Here is a 23280-nt window from a genome sequence, read left to right as displayed (position 1 = left end):
GGTGTTGTCAGCACCACGCTCAGCCAGTGAGCGAACCGGCCATCTGTATATGGGATCCGAACCCGGGGCCTTGGTGTTATCAGCACCGTACTCTCCCGAGTGAGCCACGGCCGGCCCCAACAGTAACAGTTTCAGAAGATTGCTTTTTCGTTAAAAACAGATCACTCCAAACTTTGTCTCCTCTTATGGTTACAAAAAATGAGAGAAAAAGAGATAAATGTCATTCAGTATTCGGACTTTCATTGTCAGCTGCAAAGCTGTACGCCAATAAAAGAATTACATATTATTTGCAATGCTCACTATCGTATGGAACTAAGACATCCTTGGCAAAGTGTGGTCACGTTGGGCCATGACTTTTAAATGGACAGGTAGGAGGAAGCCATTAGGAAGGGAAGATCAGAAACCATAATAAAACTTCTAAGAAGTGAAAATTTTAAAACAGGGAAAATAATCCTCTAAGTAGCCAAATAAACAATCAAAATTCCCACTTAGAAACATTGTGATAATTTTTTATTAGACAAGCAGTATCTAAAAGGGATATCACATAATCTAGCCAAAAAGTAAAACTTTTAGCCCCTACCAATAAAAATGGATCATAAATCATTTTTTCTAACATTTCCATATCAACTAAGTGTAATAAAAATCCATAGATTGCATATAAATTCCCTAAGATTTACTTTAATTTCCTTTTCTTTTATAACTTTAAAATGGTTTTATTTCGACCCTTCCAAAATAAAAGTACAAGAACTATATTATTAAAAAGCTCCCTTATAACACCAAAGTCACAGGTTCGGTTCCCTGCACCAGCCAGGAAAAAAAAAAAAAAAAAGCTCAAAATATTTTCCTTAGCACTCAAAAATGTATTCCTTAGGAAGGAAATTAAGTGGGAAGCTGAAGTTTCAAAATCCTCAGAGACGCCTGAGAAACATCAGGTAAACATTTCTCTTAGTCCCAGAACTTTGCAATAACAATTTAAAGCACATTTCACTGAGAGAAATGTTTCAAAGATAAACTTGACCATGGTGAGAATAACTTTCAGAGGTTGCTAAAGATTTGTCCCCAAAAAAGCCATGAAAATTCACACTGTAGATGATCCACTAGTAGCATCCACATATCTTAATCTATTAGAATAGTGTTTTAATCCAATTATACAAAGGCTGTCATCATTTTGAGATCTGATAATTAGAAAATTAGAAAGTATTCTCTCTGAAGAGGATACATAAGTTGGTTTTCTGACTCCCTGCAGACAAAACCAATTAAAAATCAGTGTCAAAAGCACATTCCTGTTAGTTTACAAAGAATAATGTCAACTAAGGACCAAAGCACTTTTTAAATTGCATTATGTTCTATGAAACCCAGCCATCATAGAACAAATGCACTCATAGGATTTCAATCCAATGCCAGCAAAGTTAAGAGCAGTTTTCTAAATCCATATTCTTATAGTTTCCAGGTTAAACATTAACACAAAACTTCAGTGCAAAATTTTAAAGATCCAAACAAATTTACCTTAGTGAGTATTTTAAGGCAAGTTAGCAAAACTTTCAGTTAAGGATGACAAGATTTATCAACCTTAATAAAGATTTGAGTAACACATATAGGAAACAATTAAAAAGACCACTTTCTCGTCAGGTTAATAGTTTTAGTTCGGTAATTTGCCCGTAAGACACTGAACAAATGCACAAGGTAGAACCAGGTACACCGTCATCATTATAAATCCTTCTTACCAAGGACAAGTAGGGTGTTACTATTTATGACCCTCTGATGGAGCCCACTTGCCACTCACTGACAGTTCTCTATCAGGAAAGATTTGTAATACAAAAAACTGCATTCAGTGTCTTCCAAATAGAAATAAAACGCATTAGACAATGTTGCTTACTCCTCCCTAGGCTTCTTACTTCTCCCAGGTTAGTCTTGGCACCAACCAACCTTAATTACCCACCCATTTGTTCAAAGGCTGTTTAAGACCTCCCATCCTTAGTGAGCCCTTTAGTAAAAAAAACACTTTATTTGAAGATTTTCTTTTTAGACTATGTAACCACTTTTAAACCTTAAATCAAAGGCTCTTAAATTGTATTCAAAATAGAGTGTATGTGGATTTTTCTAGGGAGGTCCTTAGCTTTCACCAGGATCTCAAAAGGGTCTGTAACATTCAATTTAAAAAAAAAATTCCTTGATTTTCCTTGGAGTGTGTCTCCTTTCATAAAAAATTTTAGGACCTTCTTTAAGTTCTTATCTCAGTACCCCAACCTCCTTTCTTTCACACCCTTCTCCCTGTAATTATTTAACCCTGTAATTAATTAGACATGCTAATGGATAAGACACTTACTCCTGAGAATGTCAGCAGGAGGCTATACAGTATAGGACAGAAAGAGATGCAGTGAAAGTGGTTCTTTCCTTTACTACCACACTTCAGGGTCCTCCATTTGAAAAGTACAAATAATAGTTTCCTTTTAGGACTATGGTGAGAATTAAGATTACAAATATAAAGGTTTATATTTAAGTTGTACAGCAAAAATAACAAGTATTATTATGTAAGTTCTGACCACTTTTCTTCCAGCAAAAGGAGTCATGCAGCCCCAACTTGCAAGGAGCATCTGACCTCTTCACCTTTCAGGGTCCTATCCTTCCAGACTAACTCTAGTTGGCATCTAATTGTTAACTAGCACTTTTTATCATAGCAATTTTAGCACAGGTTAAAGGGCTCCCCTGTATCTCCCCTCTGTTATTTCTCCCACGTTCATTTTTTTATTTTTATTTTTAAAAGATGACTGGTAAGGGGATCTTAGCCCTTGACTTGGTGTTGTTAGCACCATGCTCTCCCAAGTGAGCCATGGGCCAGCCCCTCCATGTTCATTTTTAAAGTACAGTGACACCATTTACCTTGTATAGTAAAATAATATTAAAAACTATAGGCTCTGGAGTCACACTGCCTGGGTTCAAATACTGGTTCTACTGTGTGGCTTTGTACTAGGTTAAGCTCCCTGTCCCTTAGGTAAATGTAAAAAGACGTAACTGTGAGGCTTAAATAAAATTAATACAGGTAAAGCCCTTAGACAGGTGCCTGGCATTTACTTTGCTTAAGTAAATGGCCAAAAAATGTTGGTTATTAGTAGGAAAACATTCATGAAGCAAAGCTTTAGTTTCTAGGAGGCTTCAGGCAACCTTGTTTTTTGTGATGGGGGATGGAGGGTGGCTGGCCAGTATGGGGAATCTTGCTTTTTATTTTTGTTTTTTAATTTATTATTACTTTTTTTACATTCTAAGATTTTGTTGCAGAGCATTGGCGGGGGAGGGGCAAAAAAGGAAGCAGGAGTGAAATAGGTTGTGAGGAGGAGGAAGGGGGGTGTGGTTGACACCTGTGGCACGCCCCCCATCTCAGTAGGGGAAACTAGGGGGCTTCCAGTCGCAGCTTAGTCATTCCTGGGTTGGATGCAGATGTTGGGGGGGCATGCCCAAGGCTCTTGGACCCCCACCAGACCCCCACCACCTGGCTCAGGAGCCTGGGCACATCTGGCAGCACCTAGTGTTTGTCACGGGGCTGGGTGTGGCCCATGGCCCTTCCCCCTCCCCAGCTTGAGAATCCGGGGGCTTTCAGTCCTTCTAGGTTTTATAGGTGTTCTTTGATGGTGTGAGAACTTTACTGATTAATTTTAAACTTTTTCTCTAATCTGTGGGTATTTTTTTTTTCTTTCAGTTCTATATTGGATTATTTGCTGTTATCACCACTTAAAACTCTGTAGTGGAACTAATTTGTTGTCCTTTGGTTACTTCTCAAATGGGGGAACTTCCTAAGTAAACCAGCACTTGAGTCCCGTAGTTGAGCTAAATTGCTGCTTTGCTGCTGATTCTCCAGGGAAAGCTTTTTGTGTAGCTCAGGTTTTAATTGTTGAACTTGTAAGCATTTCCAGGTCTTGTGAGGTCCGGTACACCTGGGGTATGTACAAACTCTGGTCTGGACCTGAGTCTTTTCAGCAAACTGCACCCCCTGCAGTTCTCTATTCCTGACCGGTCTCCACTGAGTGGGCCTGTGCTGACTGGGGGGCAGATCAGTTGTCCATGCTGTGCCGCAATGTCCCCCCTGTGGTCCATCTCCCCTACCACCCACACTCTAAACACTTTCCATAGGACAGGCCCTGCACTGGTCCCTTGCAATGACTCACCAGCCTCTGAGTGTTTCCTTTATTCAGTTGTCTGTGGCTCTTTGCTCCTATGTGGGTCTACAGGGACACTGTTAGTGGTCTTGCTGTCCTGGGGGCCACCAAGGCGCTCCTCTCCCCTGCCACCTCCAAACAACTTCATATGAAGGGCTTAGCTGTGGCTTTAGCCAGCTCCTGCTCTGTGCACTCACCAGCTCCAGGCTTGAAGCGGTTGGGATTTGAAATAGTAGGGAACGATCCTTTCTTTCTCACATCGTGGCTTCTCCTGCCTTCATGAACTCTGTAGGTCTCTCCTCCTCTTCCCCTGAGCTCTAGCGAACCCACCTTGGTTGTTGCTTTTTAATAGTTGTAAATTGTTTGATTTGTGTGAGAGAGTGACACTGGGAACGGTCTATTTTACCATCTTTACCAGAATCCAACCTTGCTTTTCAAAGTAGGAGAATGTGCTGTCAGTTTTCCATGCTTAAAGAACTTCTAAGATTGTTTTAGGTATACAGTTCAAGTAAAGGGAAACAACAGTGGGTCTGCTGAGAGTAGAGCTGCAGGGATGGCAACAGAATTCAACTTTTATATCATAAAAGATAATACTGTAGCCAGCAAGCCTATGTATGCTTCCATAATAGCAGTATTTTACATTTACCATGTCATTTCTTATATGTCCACTATACATAACTTCTTGACTGCATGTTCTCTTATTGAGGCAAAACATGTTCTCTTATTGGGGCAAAAGCTAAGCAAGAAGGGTTTAAAATAATTTTTCCTATGGCTGGCCAGTTAGCTCACTTGGGAGAGCGTGGTGCTAATAACACCAAGGTCCCAGGTACCACATACCGGCCAGCCACCATCCCCCTGCCACCAAAAATTATATATATATATATATATGTATATATATATGAGAAATAATTTTTCCTAATACAGAACTTATTATTGAAATTTTAGTACATACAAAAAGATAAAACTAGGGCCGAGCCCGTGGCGCACTCGGGAGAGTGCAGCGCTTGGAGCGTGGCGACGCTCCCGCCGCGGGTTTGGATCCTATATAGGAATGGCCGGTGCACTCACTGGCTGAGTGCCGGTCACGAAAAAGACAAAAAAAAAAACAAAAACAAACACACACACAAAACAAAAAAAAAGAATTAAGGTGCTCTCTCCCAGCACCACTTGGGAGAGAGTGGTGCTGATAACACCAAGGCCACGGGTTCGGATCCGTATATAGGGATGGCTGGTTAGCTCACTTGGGAGAGTGTGGTGCTGACAACACCAAGTCAAGGGTAAAGATCCCCTTACCGATCATCTTTAAAAAAAAAAAAAAAAAAAAAGAATTAAGGCTTATTCTTGCTCTATAGATACCAGCTGCATATAAATGTGAAAATGGTTTTAAGGAGGAATTTAAAATTACTGTACCATCCAGCCATCAAAAAAAATTAATTAAAACTTCCTTCATAGAACAGTGCTATAGATGTTCTAATAAATGCTCTTGAACAAGTAAAAATTTTAATTAGAAAAGTTAATTTTGAATGTCTCTGTAAAGCTGAAGGTAAAAAGTATAAAGTCAAAAATTATGACTGTCAAAAATTTGCCAATGAAGAAAACTTGGTGATCAACCTTTGTTCAGAGATATGGGTAATTATGTTAAGTGAAGCACAGGGTTTTCCTTAGTTAAGGTGATACGAAAACTCCCAAAGCTTTGTTTAAATCTTTCCATAATCAACAAAAAAGACTCCAAGAATAAATGTCCCCTTTGAAAAAACACAAAAACAGTTGCCAATAAGCCCTGTCTTACCATGAGAAAAACATAAGACAAATTCCAGTAGCGGAGCATCTTACAAAATATACCTAACCAGTCAGTACTCCTCAAAACTGTCATCATCAAAAACAATAAAGTCTGAGAAAATGCCACAGTCAATAACAAGCCTAAAGAGAGATGACAATTAAATGTAGTGTAGTATCCTAAATGGGATCCAGGAATACAAAAGAGATATTAGATAAAAACTAAAAGAAATGTGAATAACATATGGACTTTAATAACAACATTGGTTCATTAATTATAAGAAATGCCTCATACTAATGGAAGATGTTAATAAAAGGGGAAACAAAGTGGGAGGGACATATGAGATCTCTGTATTAGCTTGTCAACTTTTCTGTAAATCTAAAACTGTTCTAAAAAATAAAGTCTATTAAAAAAAAATCATTTGGGTCAATTTTTGTGTTTTTGTTCCAAACTCTTCGGACCCCAATAAAGAGAGCTCTCATAAAGCAAAATGCAATCATTATATGCTTATCATAAATTTTAAAAAACTAATAAAGTGACAAAATGATACCAAAAAGGCCCACTTGAACATTTCAGTTGTTATTGATTATATGGGGATATTATTTGCCCTTCAGAAAACACCTCTAGGGCCGACCCGTGGCTCACTCAGGAGAGTGTGATGCTGATAACACCAAGGCCCCGGGTTCGGATCCCATATAGGAATGGCCGGTTTAGCTCACTGGTTGAGCGTGGTGCTGACAAAACTAAGTCAAGGGTTAAGATCCCCTTACCGGTCATCTTTAAAAAAAAAAAGAAAAGAAAAGAAAGAAAACACCTCTAAATTTTCATTTCATAGAAGCAAAAAATTGGTGAAAAATAACTAAAGTTTTTACTGAACTCACCTCTACTGGTTTTGTAATGGCCTCTTCAAAAGATAAGCACAGAAAGAAACCAATACAAAGAGACAGAGAAACCACTTACTCATAGATCCTAGACTTATTCCTACTGGGTCAAGACTTTGCAGAAGTTTCCCTCTTTACTACTGCAACAACTCTCAAAGTTTTGGCCCTAAGATTCCCTTTAACCTCTTAAAAATTGAAGACGTCAAACAGTGTTAGTTTATGTGGGTTATATCTACCAATTTTTCTCACATTAGAAATTAAAACTGAGACATGTTTAAAAAACAATCTCTTTAATGTTTAATGCCTTGTTTTACTTTGTAAATCTCTTTAACATCTAACTTAACAGAAATAAGGTGGATTTTCATTTCTTCTGTAGTCAATTGCAGTACATTGTTTTGGTTAAAAGTATATGAAGAAAATCTGGCCTCACCCAGATATTTGGTTGAAAAGGGGAAGTTCTCTTGGACCCACTGAAAGGGTCTTGGGAACCCTCCAAGGGTCCTTGGCCCACACCTTGGAAACAACTGCCCTATTGGATGCCCTGAAGATCACTCCATCCAATCTGTCCTTCCAAAGAACTCTGTCCATCCAGATTTTGAAAGCAAATCCTTCAAATAGTTTTCTCCATTTACTAAAAACGATTTCTTGACCTATTTATATAATACTAACATTTTTAGAAAAGGTATACCTGGGTCAACCCAATCTTCCCTAAATTTCTACCACCAAAAGAATCCTAAAAATACCAACAAAATCATTTGTGGATTTTTAATAGTCAAAAATAAGGATTGGCCAGTTGGCTCAGTTGGTTAGAACATGGAGTTGATAACACCAAGGTCAAGGGTTAAGATCCTCTTACCAGCCAGCCACCAATAAATAAACAAACAAACAAACAAATAACTAAATAAATAAAGTACCAAGGGATAAGATCCTTTGTTAAAATTATAACTCTTTTAAATAGGGCCTGGTGAAAACCACCAGTTCTAAGGAAATTGTTTCAAAGGTTATTTTAGTTTCTGAATATTAAGTATTTGAAAAAGCAAAGCATTGTTTCTATGGACCCTCTATTAGTAAATTAAAATATAGTGGTAATAAAGGCACATGCCATGGTATTTACTTTTTAAGCGTCAGTCCCATTACATTCCTCTTCCACCCCTTTTTTTTGGGGGGGGGGGGTTGCGGCAGCTGGCCTGTCCCGGGATCCAAACCCTTGATCTTGGTGTTATCAGTACCACACACTAACCAAGTAAGGTAACTGGCCAGCCCTCAATGCTCTTAATGAAATTGACAATAATCTGTACTTGCAGGTCCTCTAAATGCCTTAAATTTATTATTGTCAAAACCAGGAAAAAATATAAAATGGCCCTCTCATGTATCTTGTTTCTCAAACCTCAAAGAAATAAAGTTTCCTGCCAGGCCCTGTTACAGGAACTAGTAAAGTACAATGATGTTTATAAAGACTACATTAAGGGAGCTAACTAGAACACATGGAGACTTTTTTACTCTCAAAATTTCCCTAAGAGAAGTCTGCAAAGTTACCTACTGGAGTGATTCATACAGATGCTGGCATATCCTCAAAGTCTTATCAGGCCTATAATGGAAACATCTTTTTAAAATTCACCAAGAAGGATTCTAAGAAAGGTAACTAAATCCTTAGAACAAATCATCCTCCACTCAAAATAAGCTGACATCATACTGTGGGCTTATCATGAAAAGTTAACAGAAAAGCATTATTTCTATCAAGTCATTCATAGACATCTTATGATACATAAGTGACTGAATGGGACCAGAAAAAATTTGAGATCCTTCTCCCCCACAGCAATTATAATTGTTACACTATTACTTCATTATGCCTACACCAAGCCATAGCCATGTTGTGCTCAAGTAGCAATAATGCCACAGTTTTTCTCCCAAGGAAGTTATTCAATAAGTAGTTTTGATTCTGTTTTCTTCCATACCTAGGATCCCAATGATGAAAAAACAATTTCTGGCAGGAAAATGAGGTTGCCAAGGTTGAGAAAAGATTGCCTACTTCAGAAAGATTCCAAAATGATGTGTCATGGGAAAGGATTTAGGAGAGAGGTTGGACTCTGCCCCTCCAATCTTCCCTAAGTAACACCCAAACCTACCTGGGCACCAAGGGCAGGGAAAGTTAAACATCCCACACCCTAACTTTAAGGCTTCACTAAATCTGTAAACACATGCACTACCTTTAGTCCTTTACAAATCGGTCACTCCTGGTGACTCAAAATCAGGGTCAGGATAGGGACAGTAATGAAACTAAAAATTAGCTTGAGGGGCCGAGCCCGTGGTGCACTCGGGAGAGTGCGGCGCTGGGAGCGCGGCGACGCTCCCGCCACGGGTTCGGATCCTATATAGGAATGGCCGGTGTGCTCACTAGCTGAGTGCCGGTCACGAAAAAAGACAAAAAAAAAAAAAAAAAAAAAAATTAGCTTGAGAATCAGAGAAGACACTAAAAAATTGCAAAATCTTTGTTGTGCTTATGTTCCATCTAAAGACACATTTGCAATTGTACATTTTTTAAAAAAGATAAATAGTAAGCAACGTATTTCACTAGATGCAAATATTTAAGATATCTAGCCCTAGTGCAATTAACTGTAAGTCTAACACTAAAAGTAGAAATAAATTTAGAACATGTATGATCACTAATAGCCATATTGGAAATAAAAGATCACTTGAACCTAAATGGAATTGGCTAGGAAACTGCTTAGTTTACCCCACCGATTGTTTAATATCTAGACAAGATCAATCTGCCAGCCTATTCAATATATCACAGCCCCTCCTCATCCACTGTTCTTGCTTTCCACAGTTTTACTTACCCAGTTACCCACAGTCAACAGCAGTCCCAAAGTATTAAATGGTAAACCATTCATAAATTTTGAATTGCGTGCCATTCTTAGTATAATGAAAGTTCATTCTGTCCCACTCTATCCCACCTGAATCATCCTTCTGTCCAGTGTATCCATGCTGTATATACTACCTGTCCATTAGTCACTTAGCAACTACTCAGCAGCCATCTAGGTTATCAGATCAAATGGCATGGCATGGCAATGCTTGCTTTCAAGTAATCCTTACTTAGGCTGGCCGGATAGCTCATTTGGGAGAGTGTGGTGCTGGTAACAAGAAGGTCACAGGTTCGGATCCCCATGCCAGCCAGCCACCAAAACGAAAAAAAGTAATCCTTATTTTACTTAATAATGGCCCAAAGCACAAGTGTAGTGATGCTGACATATTGTTATAATTGTTCTATTATTAGTTATTGTTAATTTCTTACTGTACCTAATTTATAAATTAAACTTTATCATACGTATGTATATATAGGAAAAAAAACATATATAGAGGTCGGTACTGCCCATGGTTTCAGGAATCCACTGGGGGTCTTGGAACTATCCCCAGTGGATAAGGAGGAACAACTGTATTATAATTCTTACTGCTATGGTTTACATGTTTTTGCCCCTCTTAAAATGCATGTATTAAAACTTAATTGCCAATTTGATAGTACTAAGAGGTGGGGGCCTTTAGGAGGTGATTAAATGATGAGGGCAGAGGCTCATGAATAGGATTAGGAACCTTATAAAAGAACTGGAGAACTAGTTTAAGCCCCTTTTGCCCCTCCACCACATGAGGATACACAGTTCTAAACGCCATCTTGAAAGCAGAGAACAGGTACCTCACCAGAAATCAAACTTGTTGGCACCATGAACTTGGACTTCCCAGCCTCCAGAACTGTAAGAAATACATTTCTATTATTTATAAATAAGTATGTTGTTATAGCAGCATGAATTTACTAAGACACTGACCAAGCCTCAAGGCTAGATCTCCTGTTTGAAAAAGAAAAGGATGTACTAATACACATGCATGCTCAATTTAGAATAGTAAATAAATAGGTCTTTATCTCCAAAAATCTTAAACTTATCCTACAATGTATATCAGACCATGCTTTGTGTTCTTGTAGTAAAGTTAGCACTATCAACTGCTTTATTTCTTTCACATTTATTGCTACATTCCAAAATAAATTTGATTTGAAAGATAACCCACTGTAGCCTAAAACATGAGGAAACAGCCTGATAAAAGTGCTCTTCATTTCAATGGCTGCCTGATATCAATGGTTTACACTATAAAAACTGCAATTATCTACTTTTCCAGGTTTCAAATAGAGGGTTTTGCAGGCTGTATCTAGAGTTGAGACTTAAATCTCACAATGAAGTCAAATAAGTCTGATATACTATCAACAAACCTGCTCTTTTCTCCTTGGCTTCCCAGCACATTTCCTGCTGCTTCCAACTAGATCCTCTTCCTTCCTTAAATGCTGGTATTTCTGGGGGTTGTTATGACCCTCATTCTCATTCTATACCCTTATTTCCTCCCCCAACCGTGCTCTAATTCAGATGAAGCAAAGCCTTCCCAGACATCCCAGGCAGCCCCTCTCTCCATACTCCACCTACCTCCATACCCCTCAACTCTAGTTACCCTCAAACTCTCTAAATGGAACTTCTATTCCTTGCACACATCACACTTTATTTATAATCTACTTGCAGATCTTTCTCACCAATAGATTATGAGTTCCTTTAAGTCAAAGCTGTTTAATTTCTGAAACCCTAGAATCTTAACACAATGCCTGACAAGTACTTATTGAAATATCAATAAATATATTGAATTGAACCCACAACCAACAAAGGACTCAATCCATTTCTTCGCTCAGAGTTGATAAAAAGGATTCCCCAGTTTCCTGTAGTAGAGCTGAGAATTTCTGATTAATTCAGAGTCAACGGATCACGAGAATTCTTAATATTAACAGCTGCCTAAACCTGTCAGAGAATTAACCTAAACCAGTGGCTCTCAAACCTACCTGAGATTTAGAATGACCAGAGAAGACTAAAAATTCAAACACTTAAGCCCACATGAGATTCTAATGACTTCGATATGAGGCAGGGGTACATTTAGGGAGCCCGAGTCCGAAATACTCTTCCAAAATGAAGCTGAGTGCTCACTGAAGTTGATAAGCCAGAAATTTCCATATAAATGAGTGAGCCAACCAACAGTACACGAAAGGGCTAGGCTCACACTTAATGATAAACTAAAATAAGACAAATAGACAAAATATGCAAATCTAAATGGTACATTGATTATTTATGTACAGCTTGCTATTTTTATTGGTTTCCCTGAAGATGTGTTTGGATGGCCAGAAGGAAGAGAGGGAAACCACACTCAAAAAGCTTATGAGGGGAAATAAAAGAGAGAAGCAGGCTAGTTTCCGGGATCTATCACGGAAGCCACTGTAAATTAATTTGAAGGGAAAACACTGAACATAATTAAAAAGCCATGGCTTGGAATCCCCAATCTGTCCTTTAAAGGCTGTGTCATCTTAGACAAGTCACTTAACTTCTCTCAGGCTCAGTTTCCTTATCTATAAGATGGGTCTACATTAGCTGCAAGAACTAAATAACAACAATGTTTTTTGCTGAACCTATCAGAAAAAAATGGCAGCCTACCAGGAGAGATACTATGTAAGCAAAAATAATAAGATTCATAATTTCCCATCAACCATTTCCTGTAATCATGATTGTATCATTACTACAGTTATATAAGACGCAATAAAAATCGTGGTTAAGAGCATTAACTCAGGACCTGCATTGCCTAGGTTCAAATCCTGGCTCAATCACTTACTACTAGTCAGATGGCCTTGGGCAAATTTACTTAACTCTGTAGGCCTTACTATGTTAAGAATTATCCCCATGTTATAGACAGGTTAAAGGAATAAAGCTCTGAAAATAGAACCATCTTGAGGCTAGCAGCTCAAGAACATGTAAATAATGGAACATACACTAGAAGCCCAATGTTTTGATTCCTACTCTAGTATTCTTTCTACAAATGTCCCAATTCTCTTAAAGTGTTCATTTCCTAGCTGGCTAATACCATCTCCCCACCCCCTGCCACACAAATTATTTTGGTATCTTAAATCAAATTCTAAACACTGTTCCCCTCAAAAAAAAAAAAAAAAAAAATGATGAGCAATTATCCATTATATAAGTCAAAGATATTTTACAAATGGAGGATAGGAAAAGCTGCAAAGTTAGCAGTGAAAAAAAGTAGTTATAAAGGAACCCATAAGAATGGACTGCCATCAAGTACAATTTTTAAAAACCCCAAACCCACACTCTACACAAATCCCTGAAGCCAGACTCCCACTGGAAAATCTGGTGGCTGTTCTCAATTTATCCAAAATGCATCACAACATTGGATGAGAGCCTCTGTGAGAGAAGGAAAAGCTTTAAGACCTGGAATTTTACAAAGTGGAGGTCATACTCCAAAAATTCTCTGTATATACCTCTCTCATCTCTATCCTATCACCCCTGTCTCACAAATTTTTAAAAAATGAGTACAAATCCTAAGAGATCCTACCCTCCCCGTCTTTTCCCTTCAAGTTAAAATCTGGCAAGGATGAGATGTTACCATCTGGTTTAAATACCACCAAATGATGAGATGGTATAACCACACAGAAAATTGGGAGGACCTTGCCTTAAAGACCTTGTAATTATGTGGGTTTGACAGGGATTTGTTCTTTGTTTCTCGAGTTATATTATTAGAGTAAAATGGTAATGTTTCAGTGTCTGTAACCTGTATTATGTATTCCTCACAGGAATACATGCCTAATAAAAAGCTCCAACCTAGTGCTCAAAATATACTAAGTTTAGACTTTAGTTCTGTGAACGTTTCAATTTGGTCAAGCCAGTGAGATGGCAAGAATTAACTCAGGAATGCACAACAATCTACCTAGGACCACACAATGAGTGTAGATGGGAAGACAAAACTTAGCCTAGCTGTCTGCTCCCAACTGAAATACCTAACATTTGAAGATTTAAAACTTTGTACATACACCTTGGGGAGTGTTTTAATACATTTAGAAAATAGTATTATTAATTGCTTGATTCAAGACCAAAAAAAAAAAAGACAACACATTAAAGTCACAGTAGAAATACAGTACTGTATATATGGATCCACCTGAGAGACAACATTATGAAGTTCAACAGAAGATGTATTTGAACAAAAATTTGTGAGAATCCAAGCTTTTGTATAATTATATAGGTGTTCTAATTAGCTTTATTTTAGAGAAAAAATATTGTTAGCAGCTCTGTCCTAAGGTCTTTTTTTTTTAAGATCAAAATAAACTTTTTTCCTGCCATCTCTTTTACTTTTCTCCTCACTTTACAAGTAGGATAACTTGCAAAAATATTGAAGACCATCTATTGACCCCTCCGGTCAAGCATAAACTGGGATTATTTAAATTATTTGTTAGGTATAATGCCCTTCCATTTGCATGGCTTTCACAGCATCACAGTTATTCCATACTAAGGGAAATTAAAATAATTGTAAATAGTTCTGAACACAAAGCTCATCAAGTACAACTCCTGCCTATATACACACACGACACAAGAAACACATATGCACCTGCAAATTTTCTGAAATAATCTGTAACAGCTCTACCTAAAAATAATTTAATCTCACTATTTTTTTTTTAATTTAAAGATTCAGGTATAGAAAAACTTCACCTAAACCAACAGAAGGATTACATTCTATATATTCTAGTTTTTATTTTTTTATTTTTATTTATTTATTTATTTTGTCTTATTCGTGACCGGTACTCAGCCAGTGAGTGCACCGGCCATATCTGAACCCGCGGCGGGAGCAACGCTGCGCTCCCAGTGCCGCACTCTCCCGAGTGCACCACGGCTCGGCCCTATATATTCTAGTTTTTATGCTAGGCTTCTGCCTTTTCAAGTTTCACTTTTTAAAAATCCCTTTACTATAGGGGAAAATGAGGGATATGTGTTTGGCACTAACCCGTCTCGCTAAATCTGTCCCAGACTCTTCTTAGCAATGAGCAAATAAAGCTTTGGGATTTAAGCTCCTTGCAATCCATCAATTAATTAAACTGGACAGCAGCCCTAGGTCAGTGTCAGATCCCCTTATAGCAGATGAGAAGGCATACATTCGGATAAAATGACTTTGTCCAAGGTCATGATGGAATTAGATTCAAGACTCTACCCACCTATTCTTAAAAATCTAGAAACACCACCCCCTCCTGTTTTCTTTTACATGATAGAAAAACTGTCTTTTAAAAAGTAATAAAATATACATACATATAGTTCCCTTGATAAGCCTCATTTGTATCCCCGCAAAATATTCCTTAAATTTTACAGAATTTTACAAGAGATTATTAAATGATATGGAATCAACAAGTTCTAAAAAGGCATTCATTATATGATCTTTTGCATAGTGGCAGCTCCTATCTGATAAATTATTTCAGGGAGATAGTGAGAAGCCCTTAGATTTTAAGAGATTATTGATAGAAAACATTTTTCAATGACTTAATTTTTAATTTGCCCACTTTGAAGAAAATATTTGATACCACATAAATGTTCATTAGCAACTCTGCTGAAACAGAAACTGCAGCATCAGTGCTGAAAGTCAAACAAACTACCTTTCTTCGCAGAGAAGTGAACCTATAAAACCTAACCAACAACTCAATAGACTCTTCTAATTCTCATTTCCTTAAAACTCCTTTTCCAGAAAGGGACTTTATTCTATTTCTTGATTTCTCCTGACTCCCAACTCTGTTCTGTCAGGCTAAATACCCACTCTGACCAGAAGGCCCTTTCCTAATAGTGAAAAATTGAGATAAATACAAAAATGAACAGATAGCAGAGAATAGAACAATGCTAACAGAGAATGTCTTCCGTCTACCACCCACTCCTACACCTCTATGTGCCAAGCACTGGCCTGAAGATGGTCAGATTTGTTCACAGGTTTCAACAAATGTGTAACAAAGCAATAAAGCAATTGACTAAAACTGAGAAATACAATCTCTACCACAACTAGGCAAAGTGACCATCACTCACATAAGTATGGAAATTTCATCCTTAATTGCCCAAATGTTGCTCATAACCTGAATAGGACAAAAACCAAGCCAAGCTGTTCTCTACAACTGAAGATGACTAGTTCTCTCCCAACCCCAGCTACTCTACTACTCTGCTTTCTGTGCTTAAATCCAGGAAAATAGCTAAAAATAAATTCTCTGTACTTTTGCATTATGCTTGAAATTATTCATAATAAAAAATTTTTAATTTACACTCTGGAAGAGATGGCTCTGGCAGAATAAAATTGATTAGTCCTTACATCCAGAAAGAAAGTTTAAATGATTTAAAAAAGAACGAGGGCTGGCCGGTTAGCTCACTTGGTTAGAGCTTGGTACTAGTAACAAGGTCAAGGGTTCACATCCACAAAAAAAAAATGGATAGGATGACTCCAAAGTAGTGTGTAAAGGTATATAGCAATGATGTTTTAAGAAGAATGATCTACAGTGAAAGATCTGAATGTTTAAATCATGGTGGGAAAAAAGAACATAAAAGAATGCATTTAGTCAAATTCCACATCTTTGTTCCAAATACCTTACAACTATGGAAGTGAAATACCTCACTGTCCTAAAGGCAGCTTTTATCCATTAGTCTGGTTTATAAACTTGGATGCAAAAAGCAAATTCACCATAGAACTCATCTAATAGTAACAGAAAAAGGAACAGTTTTGGAAAAATTTTTGTAGGTGTATAAAGGTCATCTCATTTTTCTCTTTAATCCCATGTTAGAACATAGCAGTTAATAAATACTTAAGAAATCTTGTTCGGTCACACACAATTCTCATGTCTAAAACAAGTTTCTCACAACTCAGATTTTAAAACTTCAGTTATTACTCTCACAAACTATTTATTTAGGGGGATCCAAACCCACCCTTGACGTTGGTGTTATCAGCACCACACTCTAACCAGGTGAGCTATCCAGCAAGTCCAGTTTCTCAAACTTTAAATAATTGACAGTTAATGTCAGTAGCTCAGGGATATGACTTTCCTAAGGTATCACCCCACCCACCCACTCACCCCAAAGGGACTCATCAGTATGCCTCTGCTGATTCCTCTTCAACGGTCCCAAACAAATTCAGAAAGTGTAGCCCCTCCAGCTTCCAACATTTATTCCACCTAATTTTAACTTTTTTGGTGTGGTTGCCAATGATCTCTGTACTTAAAACAGGTATATTAGCAGTAATCTCCAAAGAATACTTAATTCTCTTACAAAAAGAATTATCACATACAACCTCAACACGAATGTACAAAGGATGAAAGCAAGGTCTTCCCAGGTTAGTGGTTTTTCGAACCTATAGATGGCATCTGGAAAGAGGTTATACAAATAGGTTTCAAGGAACCTAAATACCAGGAACCCAATTAGCACTTTTATTTCTGGGGGCATGGGCTTACATCCTTTTCTACAGCCAACCTTAATGTGGTTCAAATAAGACAACGATGAGAGGTTACAGAAATCTACAAAAAGATCCCATTACAGGACCGGCCTGTGGCTCACTCGGGAGAGTGTGGTGCTGATAAACACCAAGGCCCCGGGTTCGGATCCCATATAGGGATGGCCGGTTTGCTCACTGGCTGAGCGTGGTGCTGACAACATCAAGTCAAGGGTTAAGATCCTCTTACCAGTCATCTTTAAAAAAAAAAAAAAAAAAAAGATCCCATTACAGCACATAAACCGGGCTCAATTTTTTTTTAATCGAATAGTTTACAGTGATCATTCTTATCTCTCTAAAAAAATTTCCTCATTGGTAGATTTTTGCCTGCCCTGTATTCAAGTATCCCAAACATCTTGTACTTTGTTATCATCCCCAAACTAAACAAATAAACAAGTTTATCACTAATATATCAACCAGAAATACTCTAAGCCAACAAATCATAAAGAAAATTAAGCAACTTAGAGATAAAGAATGAAATTAAGGGTTGATAATTTTCTTTAATTTTTCTTATCAGTGTTTTAATAAAAGATTTCAAACCCTGGCTTTAATAGAAAACGTTTATTAACACTTCTCAAAGGCAATTCTCTATTCACTTCATTCTTAAAAAGATTTAGATTCCACGTTTAAAACCATATCCTGTAATCACAGGAAGGTAAATTTTGCCAGTGGGAGTGGGAACTCAAATCTTTAGCTGACTCATATATTTGCAATTATCACTCATGTTCCATTCTAAAAGTCCACTGATTTTGTTGATTAATCAGTTCACTAAGAGTTACAAGTATATGGATGTTTATGGCTCCTAGTGTGCCCAGTTTACCACTAGCAAAGTCAAATTTAGCTACATACCTATTGAAAGACTGTAACAAATGAAGTTTGTTTTTGCTTTGTTTATGGCAGACACTTGTGACCTAGAACTGAAGAACTTAATCTAACCTCCTATCAAGTTTTTCCTCCTGGGTAGCGCAGTCCTAAATTTGTCTTAAAAAGTAGTTACAAGTGCTGGCTGGTTAGCTCAGTGGATTAGAGCTCGTTGTTATAACACCAAGGTCAGTGTTCAGATCCCTATACCAGCCAGCTGCCAAAAAAAAAAAAAAAAAAAAAAAAGGTAGTTACAAGTGGGTATGGAGTTTTGGGGGAGATGAAAATGTTCTAAAACTAATTGTGGTGACAGTTGTAAAACTGTGTGAAAAATGCTAAAAACCACTGAATTACACACTATAAATTGGTAAATTGTATGGCATATGAATTATATCTCAATAAAGTTATTATCTGTAAAAAGTAGTTACAGTTTCTTCCTTTGCTGAAGGGTATTTCTACTGATAAGCCTGTCTCCAAATGTTAAAGGTTTATTTATTTATTTATTTATTTTTAAAAATGACCGGTAAGGGGATCTTAACCCTTGACTTGGTGTTGTCAGCACCACACTCTCCAAAGTGAGTGAACCAGCCATCCCTATCTGGGATCAGAACCCATGGCCTTGGTGTTATCAGCACCACACTCTCCTGATTGAGCCACGAGCCGGCCCCAAATGTTAAAGGTTTAAAGTAGCCAAAAAATCACCACAATTAGAGAAAGATTTCATGACACCAAATAAATTGGGAAAAACAAAGAAGGTTAGGCCAAAGTCGATCAAACCCCAAATTAGAGAGAATGACAGGCTGGAATGGAGTAAATGAGCTCCATATCTTTAACACTTCTAACATACAAAGAAACGTATATTTAAGTTCCTCTCTGTCTCAAAGGGTGGAACCAACAGGCTCACTCAAAGATGCTGACTTTATTAAAACACTTAAAGCTACTTTTTTACACTCTGGCTATAAAGATGAAGGGATCAAATTAAAAAATGTGAAAAAAATGTGTCCACTGTGTGTGCCATCTGGGGTTTGATTTAAAACCTCTGACTTTTGGACACTGCCAAAGAAAAATCTGTAGAACCTGTCTATTTGTGGCCAAATGTTAGATGTTGAAGACAAAAAAGTTACTAAAGCCATCGAATATATTCCTATCAAACTTAGGAGACTCAAAAAAGTAATTAATCATCTCCGAATACCACAAAATCATATGGAAAGTATTTGTCCTTAAATAGACATCTAAGTATTGTAAAGGAGGAAATTAAAATTTGCATTTTAAACGTAACAAAACCAGAAACCAGATTAATTGTAAATTTAAAAAGTTCGCAGCCCAGAAAACAAGCCTAGATACTTGATGTAATTTGAAACAAAGATTTATTTCTCTTTAAACTTTTAACTCAAGATTTGAATATAATCTTCTTGACTTGTTATGTTTTATCACATTTATCTTACTATATTTTCACAAATTTCTATGAACCTCTATCCCCCCATATAGAAAATAATGTAAACACCCTAAGTTTTCAGAAGACAAGCAGCTAGGACCCTCAGGAGAAAGCAGCTATAAACCGAAGCTGTATAAGTACCATTAATTAGAGACACAAAGGTAAGAACAAAAGGAAATAGAAATGCTTTATAATTCTCCCCCTTACCTCCTGGCAAGTAAAATTCCAATACCCCCAATCTCCCTTTTAATATAGTCACTTATGTTCCAACAACTCAGTGAAAAAAATCATCTAGAAACAGGCATTATATAGCTACCGCCATGGAAAATATTTCATACCACTGGGTTTTTTTGTTGCTATATTTCAACTATATGAAACCACTTGTTCACAGTTAGCTTTCCTAAAACAAAACAGTTTCTAAAACAAAGACTATTTACACCTCTTAAGAAGCCTTTGTTCCAACAAGACCCCTCTTCAGCAGCTACAACTTCTGGAAAGATTTCCTTTTTTTGTAGTTATATCAACAACAAATACTCCCAAACTCTTTCCATTTGGCATAGGAGTGTGTTAAACAAAGGAGGAAGAAAGTCCCCTCCACACAAAGGAGGTCTCCAAAACAGACCACTGGTGGTGTTTGTAGATCACTTGTACCTCTTTAACCCCCTTCCTCAGGCTGTAGTATGTAGTACTCTCAATACAAAATGGTGGCCATCATGTCTGACATTCAGAGTGGGAAAAGGCAACACAACCACACATATTGCCAAGTTTGCCATTAATACGCTAGCCAAAATAAGGAGTGGGTAGCCAAACATAACCAGAGCGACACTATCCTTTTGGGAAAAAGACCCTATAAAGGAAAAAAATGAGAAAGCAAGATAAAGGATTTACCCCAGCCTTAGTATGCCACAATACCAACATGGAGGACAACTCCCAGGAACCTGACTCCTCACATTTTGGTAAATAAAAACTTACTCAAGTTGCCTAATTTCTGAATAAAATCTCATTACTGCAAATGTACAATATTCATATTCACCTTTCCTAGCATCTAACGTTAAGGTGAATTGCTAAATGTTTGAAACATGTTCTGTTCCTCAAGAATTAAAACCTTGGCTCTAACCAGCTCCGGTTATAACTTCTGCAGGCCTCTTTGCACTCTAAAAGAAATGTACTTCCCTTAAGCAACAAGAATCGACCTTGTCCACTTCACTGAGAGAAATGGATCTGTTTTCGAACATGTGCCCCATACTAGCTGGCCAACTATTTTTTTTAGGTATATATTTCACCTCCATTTTCAAACTTGTCCAAGAAAAACTAAAGTGCGGTGTCCGTGTTTTAATTCTGGGGGCGGGTGGAGAGGGGTTCGGATGAGGAAGACTTATTCAGGGACCTCCCTCAAAATAGCTTTCCAAAACAGAATGATTACACGCAGAATCCCCGCAACTCAAAATGTCATTACAAAGAGCAAGCTTAAGGGAGAAAGGGGTGGGAGGGGGCTGGGGGCGCAGTCGGGAGATTCTTGAGCAGGAGGAAAGGCAGTTAAACCCCCTTCCCAACGGTCCCAGCCCGCCCAACCGTCATTCAGGCCAACTCGGACTCAGACCATGCCGAAAGGTGGGCAAAAACTCCGGGGTGGAAGAGTTCCGGCCGCGGGGGTGGGGCTGGGGGCAGGGGAAGGAGTTGGCCGGGCTTCCCTTCGCGAGCGTTGGAGCCGTTAGGGATGGTTCGCAAACACCCCAGCCCTCACGCGCAGCCTCCAGGCCGAGACAGGGCTTGGCGGGCTGAGGTGGGTGACTGCACCTCAGCTCCCGGCGGTTGGGGGCCAGGGGAAATAAACATGGGATCTTCGGGGGTCTTCTCGTGTGACACCTGCCCCTACAAACACGGCCTCGCCCCCACGCCATTCCCACCAACACAGCCCAGGCCTCGCGGGGGAGCCGAGCGGCTGGGCCACAAGTCGGGCGTGAGAGCCTTTGGGAGCGCGGCCCGGCATCGGGGTCCCCCGCCGCCTGGCCTGTGTCCCACCGTCCCACAAGTGCCCCTCAGACACTTACGCCCCCCTCAATACATCCGCTCCGGAGCCGGACCAGCGGCTCCTCCCCGCCCCCCGGCAGCGCTGGCCGCCCCCTCCTCGACTCCCGCCCGGGGGCCACCGGGAGGCCCGGGGACCAGGGGGTGGGGGGGTGCCCTGGTCTGGAGGGTGGGGCGCTCAGGTGAGGGCCGCTCCGGGCCGACGCCACCACCACACAAAGGACTAGGGGCTCCCGCCGCCATATTGAAAACTTTCCTCCTCGCACGACAACTCGCAAGTCCCCCACCCCCACCCCATCACACACCCCCGCACCCCGGGGGAGGAGGCGAGGACCAGCCTGCGGAGCCTCGCCGGGACCAGAGCCCTCCCTCCACGCCCGCGCCTCCGCGGACTCCGGGAGGAAACTCCCCCACGACCAACCCCCGGCTCCTGCAACCACTCCATCCCAAACCGAACCCGAACCCCCAGGCCGGGCCGCGCACCCGTCCGCCGAGCCCCGCGGCGACACGGCCTTCTCCGGGCACCGCCAAAGCCCCCGCTCTCCCACGCTCCTCATCTCCCGCTCTGGAGAGCCCCCGTCTTCCTCCCCCTGTCTCAACTCCGACCCTCCCGGCAACCCCAAACTTGGCGAGGCCCGTGGGGCGACTGGCTCCCTGACCCCCGCGCCTTGGGCCTCCCCGGCTCTGCAAGTCCTCGCTCCCTCCCCCAGCCGCGAGCAAGATCCGGGGTGCTGGCGTGACTCACCGGCGGCGGCCGCACCTTACAGATCCCAGTCTGCTCGGCTATGGGCCGGATCTTGTGGATGAAAGCGAAGGGGTCCGCAAACTCTTCCCAGCTGGGCTCGAAGACCGGGCACTCCGGAGGAGGCAGGAACTCGCCCAACGGGCCCGGGCCCCCGAGGGGTAGCGCCGGACGCGGGCCCGGGGCCAGCGCGGTGGCCGACTCCATCACCGGGGGTTTGGGCAGGGGCAAGGACGGGGCGGGCTCTGGGATCGCGGCTGAGAGCTCCGCTCGGTCCCAGACCTGTGGAGACGCAGCTCGTGCGACAGCAAGTCCGACTTCTACTAGCAACGGCAGCACCTTGGGCTTTTTCAGCGTTCCGCCGACGACGTCTTGCCGCAAACCCACGCCGTGCGCCTCCGCCGCCACGGCGAGGAAAAAGAATCCCACCCCCACCCCCACCCACCCCTCGCGCCGAGCTCCCCGCCCCGCCCCGCCCCGCCTCCGAATCGGGCGGGGCCGAGGCCTTCCGCCCCGGGATGGAGTTAATCCTTAAGGTTCAGTTGAGCTAACGTTTATTGACCACTTACTATGTACCATAGTTTTGCTCTTAAAAAGTTAATAGCCTCATAGAGAGGATCAGACCCCTAAGCCGATCAATCATGTCAGTACACTATGGTGGGTGCCATAATAGAAGTAAACACCTACTGAAACCCGGTCGGTCGGGGCAGAAAGAGCATTGGGAATGAAAAAGGATTTTCCAGGTAGAGGGAACAGCTTGAACATAAGAACAGCCTGGACGTGAGAAGACAATAATAACGATAATGATAATAATGAACACTTTTGAGCACTTGCATATCCTAGTTTTCTGAATGATTAATCATTTAATGTACACAACAACCCTATGAGGTAGGTACTCATCTCCATTTTATAAATAAGGAAAGTGAAGCACAGGTAGATTAAGCAATTTGCCCAAATTCACACAGCTAATAAATGATGGAGATTATTTAGCAGGAAGCGGGTAGTGGGATGTTGCAGGGAGAAGAGTCATCCACAAGCAATAA

General features: G+C 40.2%; 1 protein-coding gene across 1 annotated transcript in view; it reads right to left on the bottom strand.

Annotated features, from left to right (window-relative positions):
- KDM5B (lysine demethylase 5B) overlaps window positions 1-22579 on the bottom strand; it is a 74837-nt gene extending 52258 nt beyond the window's left edge. Inside the window, exon 1 of the mRNA XM_063113750.1 lies at window positions 22241-22579. Within this exon, the coding sequence (XP_062969820.1) occupies window positions 22241-22444 (204 nt within the window). The 5' untranslated portion in view covers window positions 22445-22579. The remainder of the gene's footprint in view (window positions 1-22240) is intronic.
- Window positions 22580-23280: the final 701 nt, after the last annotated feature.

The sequence above is a fragment of the Cynocephalus volans genome, chromosome 11, assembly GCF_027409185.1.
Source record: "Cynocephalus volans isolate mCynVol1 chromosome 11, mCynVol1.pri, whole genome shotgun sequence".
NCBI classification, from domain to species: domain Eukaryota; kingdom Metazoa; phylum Chordata; class Mammalia; order Dermoptera; family Cynocephalidae; genus Cynocephalus; species Cynocephalus volans.
This window is presented reverse-complemented; position numbering and strand designations above follow the sequence as displayed.